General features: G+C 41.3%; 1 protein-coding gene across 1 annotated transcript in view; it reads right to left on the bottom strand.

Annotated features, from left to right (window-relative positions):
* The window catches only part of RSRC1 (arginine and serine rich coiled-coil 1), a 355,820-nt gene extending 338,335 nt beyond the window's left edge, over window positions 1-17,485 (bottom strand). Inside the window, exons 1-3 of the mRNA XM_050963724.1 lie at window positions 17,336-17,485; window positions 6,348-6,544; window positions 537-662 (exon numbers count right to left, since the gene is read on the bottom strand). Coding sequence (XP_050819681.1) covers window positions 537-662; window positions 6,348-6,544; window positions 17,336-17,485 — 473 coding nt within the window. The remainder of the gene's footprint in view (window positions 1-536; window positions 663-6,347; window positions 6,545-17,335) is intronic.
* Between the last annotated feature and the right edge of the window lie 1,659 nt (window positions 17,486-19,144).

The following is a 19,144-nucleotide window of genomic DNA, read 5'->3' as shown; positions in this document are numbered from 1 at the left end:
TCACAGGCTATCAGTACTCCAGGATGATGATGTTAGAAGTTTTATTTTCAGAAGTCAGTTTTTTTGTCAAATTAATTATATGACAAACTGATGTATTAAATTCTCATTTTTTTTTTTTTACTTTTAAAGAAAAAGCACAACTATATTCACTTAAAAGGCCTTGATTTTATGTTAATGGTTTAAAAAATGGCCAAAGCAGCATATATTCAAAGAGCAGATAGCTATCTTCTAGCTTCCAACACAACTTCTTAGAATTATCTCTCTATGACATATTATAGCTTAGTCATAGATTTTAGCTAAATTCTATTTATCAAAATATGTTTTAGAATGTTTCATTTGAAATCTAAAATATTAATCTGGTTTTAGAACATTTTAAACAATCAGCAACAAATCATTTAATAATTAAAAAAGAATCTATGATAATAGCATTTTTTAGTAAAAGTATGAGGGAAATAGATTAAAAAACCAAAAACATGACTATTTGATTATTACTTCTTCCTGAGGGGAAGGAAGGCAGGAGAAAATGAAAATCATACCTTCTTGTTCTGCTCTTTGATCTTGATCTCTGAGACCTATAGGATTTTCCTCGGCCCCCTGATCGACTACGACTGCGTTTTCTTTTGGATCCATATGAAGAGCTACTGCTAGATCGATGTCTGCGTCTGAAAAAACAATGTGTTATAGCACACTCCTGCTTTTAAAAAACACCTATCAATGTTAGTTTAAAAAGGACACTCAAATAATCTATTATTTTTATTAAAACAGCACCTAGAGGCCCTAATGAAGATCAGGGTCCCATTGTGCTAGGCATGGTACGTACAAATAGTAAGAGACAGTTCTTTCCCCACAGACCTTACACTCTAAGTAGGCAAGATAGACAAAAGAGTGGGAGGAGAAACAGAGGCACAGACAGGTGAAGTGTCTTGCCCAAGGTCATGCAACAAGTCAATGACAAGGCCAGGAACAGAACATAGTCCAGAGCCCACTTTACAGGATCGCATTGATTCTTTGTGGCCTCTACATACAAAATATAAAGTTAAACTCACATTTAGGACTACATCCCATACAGGATCGATGTAGGTCTAAGGATCAACTGCATGGAATATGTTGCATGATCAGGGACTAAGGTTGCAATGGTAAAAATAAAATTCAAGACATATAAAGTTGTGTTTCCCACAGCCACACTGCACATAGTTTTTCAGCCATATTGCCTTTATGCAGTATGTTCTATCCTGTTCTTGTTATATGCATAACTTAATATATTTATGTTATCTTAATTTTTGTAATGGGTAAGCTTAATTTTACATGTAGGTATGCTTTTTGAATTTCCATATACTGATATTTTAAAATGCCCATTAATATTATAATTTCAATTATCACAATTACAACTTGAAGTTTCCTCCTCAGTGAGGTGAATGGAGTAGAGAAGGATGGAATTCACTTGTTATTTATTTCAGTTTATAAAAATGCATCTTTCCAATGCTCTGGGTACATATTTAACACATGAGAAAACTCTTAGAAAAGCAATAATAAATAGAAATTACCCCCAAAACAAGGATCCTCACAAATCCTCACATTTCAAAACATAAAACTCTTATAACCTCCACTAAGATACTCTTCCTTTCCAATCCAAATCCTGGGAGAAGAGGTGAGATTTGTTTTGGAAACTGTATAAGGGAAACAAATGTCAGAGTAGAGAACCCCTTATTCAGATGACCCTCCACCTCATAATTAACCTGGTGACTGTTACACCCCTCAATTGAGCTACCATATTGTGCACTAGTTGATGTACGAGTAGTATTAATATGTACCCCATATAGAAGCATTGCTATAATCCAGTCTCTAGATGACAGAGACACGTATCACTGTGGACGTGCACCTTTCCAAAAGAAGAAAGGTTACTTCCTGTCCAAGTGTGGATATTAAAAAACAAACATCACTCTCTGGGCCACATCTTGTATCTGGAAATCGAGAAGTGAATAGGGATTTGATTTTGTCACAGTAAAATTATGCATAATTTACAGCACAGTCATGATAAAATAATAGATAATTTTGTGTTATGGTAACTGCAACTTGTGGACGCAACTGCCGCGCATTAAGAATTCGATGTCATCCTCTTAAAAACAGGTTTAGATCAACACGAACAAACTATTAGTCCAGCTGTTCTCAAACTGTGGGTCAGGACCTCAAAGTGGGTCGCAACCCCATTTTAATGGGGTTGCCAGGTCTAGCTTAGACTTGCTTGGGCCCAGGGCCAAAGCCCAAGCTCAAGGGCTTCAGCCCTGGGCAGCAGAGCTAAGTTTACAGGCCCCCTGCCTGGGGCTGAAACCCTTGGGCTTCAGCTTTGGTACCCCAGCCAGGGCAGTGAGGCTTTCGCTTTGCCCTTCCTTCCCCGCGGGGTGGCAGGGCTTAGGCGGGCTCAGGCTTTGGTCCCCCCTCCTGGGGTCCTGTAGTAATTTTTGTTGTCAGAAGAAGGTCGTGGTGCAATGAAGTTTGAGAACCCCTGTATTAATCGGTGCTCAAATTGCCCTGGGATACGAGAGGGCCTCTCCTCCACCTGTTCCCCCTTCCACTTTGACTCCTTCACCTTACCCCACCGACCCTTCTCCACAGTGCAGAACTCCTAAATGGGACAGGGCTGGGTCTTCGCCCCTCACTCATGACCCAGGTCCCTTGTGGTGACAGCTCCAGTTATCTGCCTTTTTTCCCCCGTGGTAGGTCCCCAAGTCCTCAATTCCCATTCCCGCAATCTTTGACCCATCTCTTGTCCTACTAGCCTCTCGCCGAGACCTGTTGCCCAGGTTCAATATTTCACTGATGGATCCCAGGCTCTGAGGTGCTTCTCTGGAGAAAAGTCTCTTCATCCTGGCAGGAAGCAAGAGGTGCTTGCCAGTTGTTTGGTGGAGACTGGTTCAAACCACCCATGTGAGATCCCAACCTGACCATTCCTCCTCTGGTGATGGGGTGCGGAGAGAAACTGGGCAAGCTCAGAGGAGAGTGGGCTGTGGGAGGTCAAGAACCAGGGAACCTACAAGGAGGAAGCAAGACAGAGAATGGCAGTGGTCACCACATGGGACCCAGGGATGAGAGGGGCAAAGACCCAACCTTGCCCCATCTAGGAACTCTGCACTAGGGAGAGGAGTGTGGGGGATGCGTTACAATGGAAGGAGAGGACAGAGAGGGGTTTGACACAGGGGTAGGCAAGACTGGAGCAGAGGAGCTATGGGGTATTGAATAGGTGCAGAAGGCTGAAGGGAGGCAGCTTAAAGGCGAAGTGAAAAGTGGAAATGGTGTAAAGGGTAATGGCAGGTAGAAGAGATGCTGTGGTGGGTGCAAAAGGAGAGTTATGAGTAAGGGAGTAGGCAGGGGCATAAGTTGGGGGTTAAGTGGTAAGGGAGGAGGCGGCAATTAGTGGTGGGGAGGATGCATAGCAAAAGGTAAGGCATAGGGGAGGAGATAACTGATCAAAGCAAAGTAATGAACTGCTTATGTACAGCCTACTGTCACTCGTTAACAGTTTGTTCATTTGCTTTGATCAGCTGCCACACATTAACAGTTTGTTAGTTCACTTTGATCTAGTCCCATTACAAAGAAGATTATATCAAAGTGAACTAACAAACTGTTAATGCGCAGCAGTAGGGCTCATATAAATGGTTCTGTACAGTGGTGAGCTTTCACAATAGAGCTGAAATAAATGGCAAAATTCACAGGTTCTCTGACGAACTGTGATCATGGTGACAGAATTACATCCCTACAAATAAGGAACCAAATGGATCCATAAACAAGGGCAGACTACCTCCACAGAAACACCAACATCTCCACTATTTCTTCCAGTCACTTCTCCTAATTTATCCACATAACCACAATCTTTTCTGGCTGATTGAGTTACAGTCAGCTGACCTTCATCCAAGCCCTAAACCCAGCAAGACATTGTGTCAACCAATGAACTACAAACAGCTGGATCCAATGAAATACAGACATGTAGAGCTCCGTGTGTTCTCTGCCTACTGGAGACATCACAACCCATATAACCTCAACCTTTTCTTCTCTCAGTGACATCACGTAGGCTTAAAAGAAGTGAGCACAAGAACAGAATCTTGGTAATATACAAGGGTCCTATGGCCTGATAAGCCATTACCAAATACTGTGTTCTGCAAGAGAAGAGAGTCTGGCATCTATCTTTGCCTGGGTTCACAGTTGTTTTTCCTAAACTTCATGGTCAATAATATCAAAGACAGCTGGAAAAAAAAATAATCAACAAGGACAAACGATTTTCCTCAGCTGCCAACAACAGAACCACTGGTGATTGAACCAGTACAGTCTCACTATTGTATATATATGTATTTACAGAGCACTGATCAGGATAGCCATTTATTACTGCACAAAAATTTAAAAAAATAGCAAAGACTGCTTAGTGGGCAGTCAGCAGAGCTTTTAAATTAGAGTTAGTCCTATTTGAAGAGCTTTTGCTTTTGAATATGCTATTTAGTTTCCTTCCATCCTGGTTCTCTAAAGAATGCTATGGTGAAGGTGTGTCTTGCATAACTATCAACTTCTACCTGTACTTTATCAACTTCTATCCTCTGCTCTTTACTAGCATAGAGTATCTCCTTTAATAAATCCTCCTCTAACGGATAATGTCTCTGTCGGAATGTGCTTCCATGCACCTGTTGACTTTCCCCCAGACCTTAGTTTAAAAACTCCTCTACAACCTTTTTAATTTTACATACCAGCAATCTGGTTCTGTTTTGGTTCAGGTGGAGCCCATCCTTCTGTACAGGCTCCTCCTTTCCCAAAAGGTTCCTCAGTTCTTAATAAGCCTAAATCCTTCCTCTCAAAACTATTGTCTAATCCACGCATACAGACCCTACAGTTCTGCCTGTCTAACTGGCGTGCACATGGAACTGAAAGAATTTCAGAGAACACTACCATCCAGGACTTTAATCTCTTACCTAACAGCCTATATCTGGCCTCCAGAACCTCTCTCCAACCTTTCCTACTGCTCTTATTGACTGCTGATATTCGATTTTTAAGGGTCATGCTCGATTCATCCCTGAACCTGAGGCGTAATACCATCTTAACTGTCAGGCGCAAATGCCCTAAACAGAGAGTGAGGCAAAACTGATAGCCAGATCCTCAAAGCAAACAAACACTTTGGTCTTTTCTGGATTCAATTGAAGTAAGCTGGTCTTCATCCAGACTCCAATCTCCCTCAAGCTCTGTTTTATCTGTGAGATATCCATATCTGCACTAGACGAAAGAGATTCACAAAGCTGCATATCAGCAGCATATTTTTGGCATTGAAGCCCACGTCATCTTGCTATGCCCCCTAAGGGCTCTATGTAGATGCTAAGCAGGAGCAGAAAAAACAACTAGGCCTAAAGGATTCCACATGTCTAGGCTTATGGGGAAATGCGGGACTTGCCCATCATGATTTATGACTGATTAGAAAAGAATAAAACTAGACAAGTGCACTTTTTTACTCATGTCACAAAATGTTAAGTGATTCAGCAGCAACTTCTGATTACGTCAAATGTAGCAGTACAAGATGAGTATTCTTCGATTAGTCTCACCTTCATTATCTAAAACTTGGCTTCATCGGTGCAACAAACACAATCTTGGTTCTCTGCCCATCTGAAGCCAGATTAAGAGGCATCCAGGATTTTTGGGAGATTAGGTGCTGCTGGAGTAGTTTGATACCACCTTCTTGGTCGTCATGCCCAGCAAAGAGAGGTTTTACATCAAGCAGAAGCTAGCAGAGGTATTGGAATGAAGTGTTTGTTTCTTGAGGATAGACTAAACTATTGAATGTTTTCCCACATCACAAAAGGATAAAAATTATAGCAGAAAACTAACCTTTAAAATAAGTGTAAATATTAATTGAAAAATTCACTCAAACCTTGCCATTTTAAAAGTCTACTTTCCTCCATCATGCTCGTGGCTGGTTAGATTCACATAGTTGTGTATGACTGGCTGAGTGAAATTACTTATGCTGAAATCAGTGCATAAACTATTAGACTTCTCTTTCTCAAAAAAAAAAAAATCCAAATTCAGAGTTTAAAATTCTGATGCGGTCTGATGGCAGGTGTTCATTTAAACAGAAAAGTTACTTTAAACTTAGTTACAAACATCACTGCTGTGAATGTTTGTAACTAAGCAGAAAAACAACAGTATCATGCAAGACTCAGATAATTTTGCTACGAAAGCCCAAAACAGATGTTTGACAGATTTTGCATGACAATTACCCAGAACATGCACTGTATCCAAATATTCTTAGCCTTGCTGCATAACTGAAGCTGCCCCACCTACAGACAAAAGTAACACCGAGTGAAGTATTATAAATTCACCTTTTTTCATAAGAATGTGAACGGGACTGGAGATCTCGAGACCGTGATCTTGACCTTGACTTCCTTCCTGATTTCTTACGGCTGTATGTTCTACTGTCTGAAGAACTGCTTGAAGATGAACGTCTACGGTGTTTCTTTTTTCTTTTGTTTCTGTTTTCTTCTTCAGTATCTGAGGAACGACGTCCCATTTTTACAAGCTATTTAAAAACAGGAAAAAAGTTATAAAATTCAGATTGCAGTGTGCATTTATTTTTATAATACTGTAGCTTGTACAAGTTACTACATGGTGGTGATGGGCAGCCGGAGAATGGAAAAAAACTACCCCTTTAAGTTCCTAGTTGCATAGCCATTTTCCACAAGAGAGATCAGCAGCCTTATGTTTGTAAATCAACAGATTAAAATGAGTTATTTAATCAGCATTTTAGATTTAAAACATATTATGGTATTAAATTTGTTACAAACTGCAAAGTACCTTTACAAGCCAATTAGCTTTTTGACTGGGATTATGGTAAAAATTGGTTTCTACACCAGACTGTTGCATTTTATCTTTAATATGTTTCTAGTCATTTTCTGTTGTACTCTGATACTAGTTTTTCAGTACCCACTGTGTTAGGGTATAAGGTGTTAGGATACATACATGTACATCTCTAAAACCAGAGACCTCGTTTGAAGAACATTCTTAGCTAACACTGTACTATTGTTTACTTGTTTAATTTACAATTGTGCAAAGGAGGATATAGTAATGCAAACTTTATGATCTGAATAACGCTAGCCTATCGATTTCTAGTAATGTAATTACTGTTCATGTAAGTATTTGTTGACTGTATATTTGAGTCACTAGCATTCCTATTGTCAATGAAAAATATGAAAAGAAAGTTCCTCTGGAAATAATAAGTTATATTATCAGAGGATGGAAGCTCTTTTATAGTTAGGCTGATTGAGGTGTTCACTTCAAAACCACACAACTTTAAATGGTTTTACTCTAAAACCAGAGCTATAAATATTAAACTTTAGACATGTTTCTTGATCCCCAAGGTGTTTACTTGGATAAAGTTTCACATTTATACATTTGGCTAAGGCTGTAAAAAATTGCCATTCATTTAACTGCTGGGGAGACAATCCTCTTTTCTTTGTTTGGAACTCATAAGAAACCCATTTTTATTGCTGTCACATCATAATTAAAGAAATATTATGCCTATAGAATTTTTCAGGCTGTAAAAACGGATAATGCTTTAAATCCTTTTTTGTTCCAGTATCACCATTCCCACTCACTCAATATACTAAGATTTCCCTCCTCAGACAACTGGCACTTAATATAGGTAATAAATGGAGATATATCAATCTCCTAGAACTGGAAGGGACCTTGAAGGGTCATTGAACCCAGCCCCCTGCCTTCACTAGCAGGACCAAGTACTGATTTTGCCCCAGATCCCTAGGTGGCCCCCTCAAGGACTGAACTCACAACCCTGGAGCTAGCAGGCCAATGCTCAAACCACTGAGCTATCCCTCCCCCCAGCCTTCTTCCCAAGAATGAGCAATTATTTAGGGGCTCTCTAGCTACATCTACATTAGGAAATTGGGATCCATAATTCTCCATTAATAGCAATGTGGAAGCTGTAGAGTAGAAAGGGCTGAAGCATTTTTAACCACAATATCATCTAACCCAGTGGTTCCCAAACTGGGGTTCAGGAACCCCTGGGGGTTCACAAAATGTTACAAGGGGTTCTCGGGAAAAAAATCCCTAATGGCGGACAGAGCTGTCCCCAGGAACTCTGGGCAGCACGGGGCCAGCAGCATGGAGCCCCTGGACTTCCAAGAGCTAAGCAGATCAAAGCAAGTATGTATCACACTGAGGAGATGTAAACTTCAAGACTCCTTATAAAACATGGAAAGGGAAGTGAATATTTTTTGCTGTTTTTAAAATTAAATAGGCAGCTAGTATTGTTTTTAAAATTATTATGAAGAAGTTTAAGCTTTGTTGTAACGTGCATTGTTTGCCTGGACGGCTCAAGATCTGAATGCTTGTGTAAGAGGAACTCTTTGAGTTGGCTTCTTAAATACCCTCATGCTGTTTCACATCTGATTCTCCTTGATGAAACATTGGAGCCTTGTCTTATAACAGGCTTATTCAAAGTGATACAAGCTACGAAAGTGAGACCTTGGAAGAGTGTTGCCATTTTCATAATGTAATAAAAATACTGTAATGATAAATAATAATAAATAGTGTGTAATAAGCATGTCATAAAGAACAAAATTTTATATTTCCAAGATCACTGCATCAGGTAAAGGAGAAAATCCCTGGAAATATTCATTTTTAGGAGGGGGTTCGCAAGACTTGACATTTTAGTGAAAAGGGTTCACAGGTTGCTAAAGTTTGAGAACCACTAATCTAACCTTAACCAATCGGGAAGATTTGCAGGTCCTAATTTTCCTAGTATTGCCCTTTGCATTCCACTAGTCTGTTCCTGGCACCCAGCCTTTGCCCCTCCTCGCTCCTTTCAATCACCTAAAGGGCATAACCCCGTCTACAGTAAAGGAGCAGAAAAATGGAACCAAAAGGAACTTCTCAATTATGGTCATTTAAAGCAGTGCTTCCCAAACCATGAGTTGTGACTCCCGGGCGAAGCCATGAGTGTTTGGGAAGAAAACTGAATCTGTATACTGGTTTGGGGGTTTCCACACCCCTAATTAATAGACTATTAAACTAGGTTTAAAAATCACCTATGTCTTATCTATGGCTTTGCATCTTATGCTGTTGCTGCCTAGGCAAGAAACCTCTCTGTACCCTCTGCTCCTGCAGGGGGACTTCAGCCAAGAGTCTTCCCGCTCGACGAAGCATTTGTCAGGAAGTCTCTCAGCTGAAGGCCTTCTGCCGGAGTAGAAGGCAAAGCAAGGCTCCCAGTGCCAGTGGCAGCAGCACCAGCACCAGCACTAGCAGATAGGGAAAGGGGGCTGACGGTGACACAGATGTGTGTCAGCATTATAACAGAATGATTATCAAGTTCTAAACTACATGTAGCAAACATTCGCCTGATAATCATAAAATCATAGGAATTTAGGGCTGGAAGGGAACCAAGAGATCATTTAGTCCAGCCCCCTGTAATGACCCAGGACCAAATATACCTAGACTATCCCTGACCGCTCTTTGTCTAGCCTGTTTTTAAAAACCTCCAAGAATGGGATTCTGCAACCTCCCTTGGAAGCTAGTTCCAGGGCTTACCTACCCTATAATTAGAAAGTTTTTACTGATATCTAACCTACATATCCCTTGATGGAGATTAAGCCAATCATTTCTTGTCCTACTTTCAGTGGATGTAGAAAACAATTGGTTACTGTCCTCTTTATAATAGCCTTTAACATATTTGAAGACTTATCAGGTCCCCGCTGCCTTCTTTTCCCTAGACTAAGTTCATTTAGCCTTTCCTCACAAGACTGATTTTCTAGAAATTGTATCATTTGTGTTGCTCTCCTCTGGACCCTCTCCAACTGGTCTCCATCTTACTTTAAAAGTACGGTACCCAGAATAGAAAATACTACTCCCCAGCTGAGGCCTCACCAGTACCAAATAGAGTAGGACAAATGCATCCTGGGTCTTACACACCACAATCTTGTTAATACACCACAGAATGATATTGCCTTTTCACGTTCAATTTGTAATCCAAAAAACAGATCCTTTTTCTGCAGTGCTAATGACTAGCCAGTCACTTCTCATTTTGTAGCTGTGTATTTAGTTTTCCCCTTCCTAAGTGTAGAACTTTGGACTTCTCTTTATTGAACTTCACGTTGTTGATTTCAGACCAATTCCCCAGTTTGTCATGGTGACTATGAATTCTAATCTTGTCCTCCAAAGTGCTAGGAACCCCTCCCAACTTGGTGTCATCCACAGATTTTATAAACATGCTCTCCACTCTATTATCCAGGTCATTAATGAAAATATTGACTAGTACCAAACCCATGATGCACCTTTCCAGGACCCCACTATATACATGTCCCTCTCCTACCCCCACTCCTCCCACGTTTGACAGGAAACCACTGATAACTACTCTGACTACAGTCTTTCAATCAGTTTTCAATCACCTTACAGTAACTTCACCTAGGCCATATTCTCTAGTTTGCTTACAAGAATGTCATGTGGGACTTTCTCAAAAGCCTTACTAAAATCAAGATCACCACATCTACAGCTTCCCCCCCATCCACTAGGCCAATTACTATGCCAAAGAAGGAAATTAGGTTGGTTTGGTATGATTTATTCTTGACAAATCCACACTGGCTACTACTTATAACTGTATAACAGAAGATTATTTTAATTAAGTTAAACAAAAAGTAGACAATACAATAGTTACAGTTTGTATTTTCATGTCATGATATTACTGCAGGAAGTGTTCAGCCACAGTGTGTCTGTCAGTAAATAAAACTATGCAAACAGGGAAACTGCAGGGGCATTTAGAAACCAAATGCCAGAATTTGTAAATAAGAGCTGCAATTTTTACTTTAGAAATGGTAGGAATTAAAACCAAAAAAAAAACCCATGCCTAACAAAGCAACTATTCTTCAAAAAGTCTTTGAAAGTACCTTACATGGGGGCCATGCAAGTTGTAAAATGCAGACAAGCACATACCATTGGCAAGACCATTCTACTTCCAGTAGCAACAGATATGAGTAGAATTATGATTGAGAAACAAGCAGCGGTGGCAATGAAAGCCATTCCTGTCTCAAATAATATCATCCATTGATGCACTGATGATCTTGCAGAAAATGTCCAGGACCAGTTGACAGAGCAAGTCAAGAATCAGTATTTGGCACAGCAGCTTGATGAATCCATAAATACACCTCTACCTCGAAATAATGCAACCTAATATAACACAAATTCGGATATAACGCACCTCCGAGGGGGCGGGGCTGCGCACTCCAGCGGATCTAAGCAAGTTCAATATAACACGGTTTCACCTATAACGTGGTAAGATTTTTTGGCTCCCGAGGACAGCCTTCTATCGAGGTAGAGGTGCATAGCCAACATGGCTCAGATTCTGTGTCATATGAGATTTATCAAATAAGGTACAAATAGTTAAATAACTTCTATTTTGCAAAGAAATCCCAACTCAAGCTGGTGAGAAAATAATCAAGATCCTTGACAATGTCATAGTGGATGAAGGTCTTACCACGCTATGTGTAGGGGGCTGTGCACAGATGGGGCAGAAACCAGCCATGACCAGAAAGAACAGTGGGGTTGCAGCACAAGCAAGCAGTGCTTAATTTGTGCAAAGACTTGCCACGGCTGAACCCCAGCACATCTAGACTTGGCAGTTCATAGCCCCAGCATCTCTGCCTGCATCAGTTACATGTCACGCAGCTGCCAGAGGAACAGCCAGAGCCCTAGCACCTCTTTCATTACAAATTAAGCACTGAGCACAAGTAAATAAAGTGGCACCTGCTACAATTTGGACACACTACATGATCCATCACTAAGCTGCAGCCTAAAGTACATTAAGCCCTCAACATTGTTATTAAAATGGTTAATTTTATAAAATCTCCAACAGTGAAAACACAGTCTTTAAGTATGCCGTTAGAAAGGATGGACTCTGACCACACTTATCTTCTATTTCACAGTGAAGTCAGATGCACCGTACCACTTTTCCACATGACAACTATCTTTGAATGGTGTGATGCAATCCAAATTTTCCTCCTTGGGAAAACAGACCTTGCAGACTACATGCATAGCGTGGACTTTTTGCCTACATTATTTACAGGGTGGGTGTATTTGACAAATGGAATGCACTATACCTACCACATCAAGGTAGGAATATAAATATACTAGATATGCAAGAAAAAATTGGAGATTCATGAAACAGCTTTGCCTTTGAAGAGCCCGCAATGAAAAGGGACTTGCCAAGATGTTTCCAGTGTTAGACTTTTTAAAAGAACAGAATGAAAGTTATCAAAATGCTGTTAAAAACAAAATACTCATTCATTTGTCTGGATTGTACTCCTATTTTGATGAATACTTTCCTGGAGCTGAACATGAATCTCCAGATACCGATTGGATTTGAACCTCATTCTTAACAAGAGTTGAATCTATTCCAAGCTTAAGTATCTCAGCTCATAAAAATCTCTTCGAATCTTCAAATGATCATACACTGAAGACCAAGTTTTCAAATCTAACAAACCAGTAATTTGCAGATTTCTGTTAACGGGGAGTACAAGGAAATTAGTGATAAAGATATGAAATTGCTGCTTCCATTTGCTGAGAGTCTGGGCTTTCAGCAATGATTTCTGTGAAAACTAAATTTAGAAGTAATTTACACCTGGAAGATTACTTTTTTTTGGAGCACTATCAGAAATTTAGCCACATATTGCACAACTATGCAGTTCAAAACAGGCCCATTCTTCTCACTAAGATCTTAGGCCATGTCTGAACATGACCCAAAAAATCCATATTTTCAAATTATAGTTTATTTAAATGGGATTAAACAGGATTATACAATTAAAACAGACTGTATGTAGTTGGCTGAAGTTGCAATACCATCCAAACCCTAGTGTCCCTCTTGAATGTAGCGTTCTGACTCTTGCATGTCATGCCCTGAGTCAGAAAAAGAAACAGTATTTGGTTGTGGGGAGCTACCAACTTCTGAAATATCTGTAATGGACCTGCAAGTACTAAAAGTCTAAGAGCCAAATCCTGCAAGGTGCTCAGCAACTACCAGTGCCTTCAATCTTCAACACATTGCAGGACTAAACCTTTAGTCAGCTCACTCTTAGCAAGTCACTTTTGCAACACATGCAGTTCCCAACGGTAAGTACCCACCAAAAAACAACAGCACCTCATACTGCCAAAATACCTTTATGTGGCAATTTCTGAAGTAAAAAGTGCTACTTTGAGTGAATTATTAAAGCAATTTATTCCATACTGAATTTGACTTCTTGAGTAAGTTCAAAATAAGTACTGAAGCAATATTTTAGGATCCAATTTTTATCTCATTTAAACAAACATTACTTCATTTACAATTCTGTAGATTAAAAGTTCATGACAGCAAGATTAAGGAAATATAGCACAGGGAAGCACTGAATACAAGAGACTCATTTCTAATGAGATATTCACTACTTGATATGTATATTGTTCTGACTCATGATATTATACTTCAACATATACATCATCCCCTGATTCACTTTTTTTAAAAATGCACTTTTTTATTAAAAACCTAAAATTGCATCTAGACGTATATCAAGCTAATGAAGCAGACTACATAAACAACTGGCAACACTATTAATTCGTAAAATCAATTATGTAGTTTCCCACTAACATTTTTGGAGGAAAAATAAATTTTCCTGAGCAAGCTAAAAATCTAACCAAGATATACTCTTCGATTCCATTAAAAATGCTTTACAATGGGTGGCACCATACCTTATTTACTGCACATTATTATTCAAAACCTGCTCTGAAGGCATAAATAATAATTTCCTCATAGGCTTTTCTATAGCACTCATGATTATAATATCCAAGTGCTTCACAAACATTTCTGCAAGATGAGAGAGTATTATCCCCACAGAGATTGAGGTCAGAAGTATCCGTTAATTCTGGGTGCCCAATTTGAGACACCAAAGGACTTTTTTCTCAGAGTACTTAGCATTACATACCGCATCATATGTTCAAAGCACAGCTCCTCTTGACATCAGTAGTAGCTGTGAGCGTTAAACACTTGTACAAATCAGACCCCAATGTCTTAAGTAAGGCATCCAAAATATGAGGAACATAATTAGTGACTACCTGAGAAAAGTGGTTTAAGTGACTTCCCTAAGCATCATACAGGAACTCTATGGCACAGGAAGGGATAGAATCCAGTTCTCCAGGGCAGATTTCTACTGCCTTCACTGCGAAATCATCCTCTCTCTTCCTGCAGTCCCTGCCTTATTCACCACACATCTTCCAAGGCTCCTTCACAAAAGCCATAGGCACAGGTGTGAACCTAGCACAGTTCATGAACTTCCCCACACCTGTACTTTCTGGGACATGATGGAGACTCTGACACACATCTACACAGAGCGCATCAGGCCACAGCCCCTCTTCTAACTTCTCCAGAACCTCTTAAGGAGGCTCTGGCTGCACACCCTGATCCTGGCACACCCATCCGTGGCCCCTCAGCCACAAGACCTCCTCCCCAAACTCTTCCTGACATTGGCCAACATGACCATCCGTCACTCCAGGAGGAGGAAGCTGTACAGGGGCATGCTCTGCAATTGTGGGGCCTATGTCCAGCCGCTTGTCTGTTCACACTTCCAGAAAGAATTCCTCGGGACAGTGTCCACTGACTCCTTAGACACCAAATGAAATTTGACACCATATTGATATCCACACCACTCATCAGGAGGAATGAAGCCTTTGATTAAATCCACTGCACAGACCTCTGTCACTTGAGCTAATGAAGTAACTGTTAGCAGTAGTAGATTTCATCCCCCTCTACTGCTCCATATAGAGGATGATGAGACACACACTTTGCCAGTGGGTTTCACAGATATTTGCTCACAGCAGAGGAATGAGGAGACTCAGGAACTTTGGGTTCCATTCCAGTGTCTGGGGAGGAGTGTGTTCTAGCTGGCACAGACTTCTGCCCATTTGCCCCAGGCTTGACCCCTTCTGCCCTGTCTCCTCTAACCTGTCCCTGGTACCAATCCTGTCTCTTCCCTGTCTCATCCCAGGCCCAGTCTACTAGCTTGCCCAGTATGCACTCCTCAAACTTCTCATCCCACTCCCAATCTCACCCCTTCAGACTCCTCATCCAAGTCCCAACCTGTCCCACCACTTTCAATCTCCTAGCTGACTCTAGCCACTCACTGCAGCAGTGTTCCCGATCAACACTTGGATTTCTGCATGGAATAAATTCTGCTTCAAAGACTGAATTCCTGACAAATCACTCCTCTTGCTGAAAATGAGCATTCACAGAGGGACTCAAAGAATGACAGTATGCCTCCTGTTGGAGCAGTGCTGACAGAAGACAAGACAGTCACAAAAAGTCAGACAGAGGCCTGTGCCAGACAGCTCCTATGTCTAAAGATCTGAGTGTGTCCTTTTACATGAATCCACTTAATCTGTAGCATTTGGAGACTTCTCCCTGTCCACAGCCTGCAAAAACTACTCAGAGGGCAAAGATTTCATTAAAAAAAAAATTTGAAGTGAGCCTCATAAAACTGTTCCTAAGGAGAGAAACAGAGGAGGCAACAATCTGGACCACTTTTGCCATTATATGATTAACAATCAATGTAAACTGTGCTGGTGGTCTCAATCCACTTTCCACATTACTACCAGAAAAGCACCTACACCATAAATACCAACACAGCCACCATAACTGCCAATCTCAGCAAAGATGCCCAAGGTCACCCAGCAGATCAATGGCACAGCCTGGAATTGAACTCCTGAGTGCCCATCCAGTGCCCTACGGCCCAGATAATCTGCCTCTACAAAATGCTTCAGTCAGTACTACTGTCAATTACATAAAATTCATTATAAAGCCTGTTTTTCCATATTGCAAACCAGTTATTTCAAGATATTAAAGACACATATAATAATTACTTCATATTGCCTTACCTTGGAAGGTCCTAGGTAATCTACATTTGTTTCAATAACTTTACCACACAAAAAAGAAGGGAGACTAAACCAACTACACAGAGGAAGCAGCAAAACTGACAATATGCTAAGTGCAGCCAAATGTACAAACAGGAAAAAATAGAGAACATATTCTAATTTATTTCATTTATATTGATTTAAGATGTTTCCTGTAACAGTAATAAGTAAAATAAAAATTTCAGTCAAAAGTGTAATCTTTAAATTGACGTGTCCCTTTTGACTTGATGATGTGGACCAGGGTGGCCAACCTGTAGCTCTGGAGCCACATGCGGCTCTTTAGACGTTAATATGCAGCTCCTTGTATAGGAACCAACTCCAGGGATGGAGCTACAGGTGCCAACTTTCCAGTGTGCCCAGGGGTGCTCAATGCTCAACCCTTTGCTCTGCCACAGGCCCTGCCCTCACTCCAACCCTTCCCACCCCCTCCTCTGAACCTTCCGTGCCCTCACCACCACACCCCCAGCCTCCTGTATGCCACGAACAACTGATCAGGAGGGAGGCGCTGATTGGGGAGGCTGCCGGTGGGTGGGAGGCACGGGGAGGAGGGGAGGAGCTGATGGGGGGCTGCTGATGTATTACTGTGGCTCTTTGGCAATATACATTGGTAAATTCTGGCTCCTTCTCAGGCTCAGCTTGGCCACCCCTGATATGAACCAAAATGGATCAACATGAACTAATGTGGGAGCAAAGGAAATATTCAAGGGTAGTAGTGTTGATGTGGTTTGATCAAAAGATAAGAAGATAAATGCTGCCAGCAAAATGTAGACAAAATAGGGAAGCACTTTACAGCAGGATACAACAGGAGCAGGCCCTATTTCCCTAAAAAAAATTATCCCATTTACTGGGACGTAAGTAGGGGCAAATGATGCGGAGGATGCCCTGCTTCCACTTAAGAACATAGGCGCTGGAACTGGGGTGCTGGGGGTGCCCCACACCCCTGGCTTGAAATGGATTCCATTACAACAGGGTTTACAGTTGGGTTCAATGGCTCTCAGCACCGCCCACTGTACAAACTGTTCCTGCATCCCTGCTTAAGGGCCCACTGAAAATCGGCAGGAGTCTCCAAAAAGGGGGCGAGTGAGTGACTAGTGCTGGCCTCGCTTCCCCTGGTGGGGGGAGGGGCTGAGGAATGGGGGCCTCCCTCAGGGGCGGGTGACTGGTGCTGGCCTCGCTTCCCCGCGGCGGCGGTGGGGGCTCGCGGAGCAAGGGGCCTGGCAGCCCTGGGTGCTGGGGCAGGTCGGCCCCGTTCCCCAGCCGCCAGGGACCAGGCCGCGGAGCCCGGCGCTTCCCCTGAGTCACCATGGAAGCACCTGCCCCCGGCACCGCCGACCCGGAGAGCGGCGACGAGGCGGCCCCGACCCAGCCACGTTACCTGAATCCCGCCTCCGGCCCAGCGAGCGAGAGCCCGGAAGAGGCCGAGTCTAGGGCCGCCGGCTCGGCTCGGCGCGGCTCCCTGGTTTGAGCTCAGCGCCTTCCTGGTGCCGCAGCCAGGCAGGGCCAAGCCATCCCGGAGCTCATCCATTCAGCCAGGCGGGCAGCAGGGCTAGGGAATGCAGAAGACATCGATTAAAGCTTCTGCACTTCTCTCCACTGAGGATGGCAATGATCATCCTAATAATAATCATACAAACAAATTAATTAATGTTCACTGGGCCTGTGCGGGCTTTTTAAAATGCAGCTTAAAGTGGTAAAATTAATGTCCCTTCTTTAGCCAAAAATGCTGGAATAAATCACTGGGCTCTGTCTCTATGGGTGCACTATGATTAAAATCGCAATGATTTATTTGCAAATTCCTTTAAAACGCTGCGTTTCTCCTTCCTCTGGAGCTGGTTATGGGCTTCTGAGGTTGGGTGCAAATTAGTTTTTCATTTAAGAGACTATTTTGACTCGTAGCGTTTGAGGGAGGAGGATAAGGGGGCTGTTGGAAGGAGGATGGGGGGGAGAAATAAAATTTATAGTTTTTCATTTAAGCCAAAAGTAATTAAAGAGGCTCAGTATTTCCTGGAATACATACTACATTGACATATTTTTCCCCTGGCAGAGAGATCCATTTCCCCTCTGCCATAAAGGCAAAACACTTGAAGTGGTGGAGTAAAGTAGCCGCTGTGAGCTTCTGGGTGGTGGGTAAGTGGGAGAGGGAGCTGAGTTTTAAAACTGCCTGCTATACACGATCTTCAGTTATTCGCAGACAGCTGAGATTAAATAAAACAGTTCAGTTAATTAGTCCTGTTAAAAAGATGCCCAAGTCTCCAATTTATAAGGGAAATATGTTTCTAATGATCCCCTACTTAACTTTTTTCAAACTGCATTAGATGGCGGGGGAGAATTGCAGACTTTGGCTGTATTATAAAAAATACGGATTTTTTTTTCTTTTTTCAGTGTTTGCTCCCCCACGGAAAGAATACAGAACACACTGAGTACACATATTTTGGAAGAATAAGGGAGGCAAACGCTTTCTATGCGAATAGTTTTTGTAATAATTTAAATATTTGCATAGCAGTTTAATATTTGCTTAGCTTGCTTATAATGCTAAACATCAACTCAAAATTCCTGGATCAAACATGTAACGTTTTAAATTAATTCTTCAAGCATACATTCATGTAAAGACAATTTTGATTTGTCCACATTATTTCCAAAAACACAAGTTGCATGTTGTAGACCGAATAGTTGACACATTTCACTTTTAAGTTTTGAGACTGTTTGGTAATTAAAATCTTCTTAGTTTTGCTTCAGTTTTATATGTATGAATTAGAATCTGTGTTGCCACGGCGGGAAGTGGAATAAACTGTGTGAAACAAAAATAAATGTGGTCCCACGGATTAACATCTAAAGTTCAGTATTTTGAACGTACTCTCTTTTCAGTTCACTTTATTATTTTAACAGTAACCTCTTGTCATATTTCTGTACTTCAGAATAATTGTGAATTTATTTAATTGGGCCAGTGATAACAATCTTCCCAAACAATCTAAAAAATCGATAAAACATACTGATGTTTCCTTTGCTCCTTTGAAGACCAGTACTTTACAATATCAAAACTGTCAGTCTGACCAGACTAAACTAAAAGTACTCCGTATTTCAATAGGCAAAATGATGTCTTGATTAGTTTTGTCTTCTAAATGCTAAAACTTAGTAAAAGTAATTTATTGCCTACTGTATCTAATACACACATAACTGGATCTGA

Source organism: Gopherus flavomarginatus, chromosome 8 (assembly GCF_025201925.1).
Source record: "Gopherus flavomarginatus isolate rGopFla2 chromosome 8, rGopFla2.mat.asm, whole genome shotgun sequence".
Classification (NCBI taxonomy): Eukaryota; Metazoa; Chordata; order Testudines; family Testudinidae; genus Gopherus; species Gopherus flavomarginatus.
The sequence above is the reverse complement of the archived record's forward strand: the minus strand, read 5'-3'. Positions and strand labels throughout refer to the sequence as shown.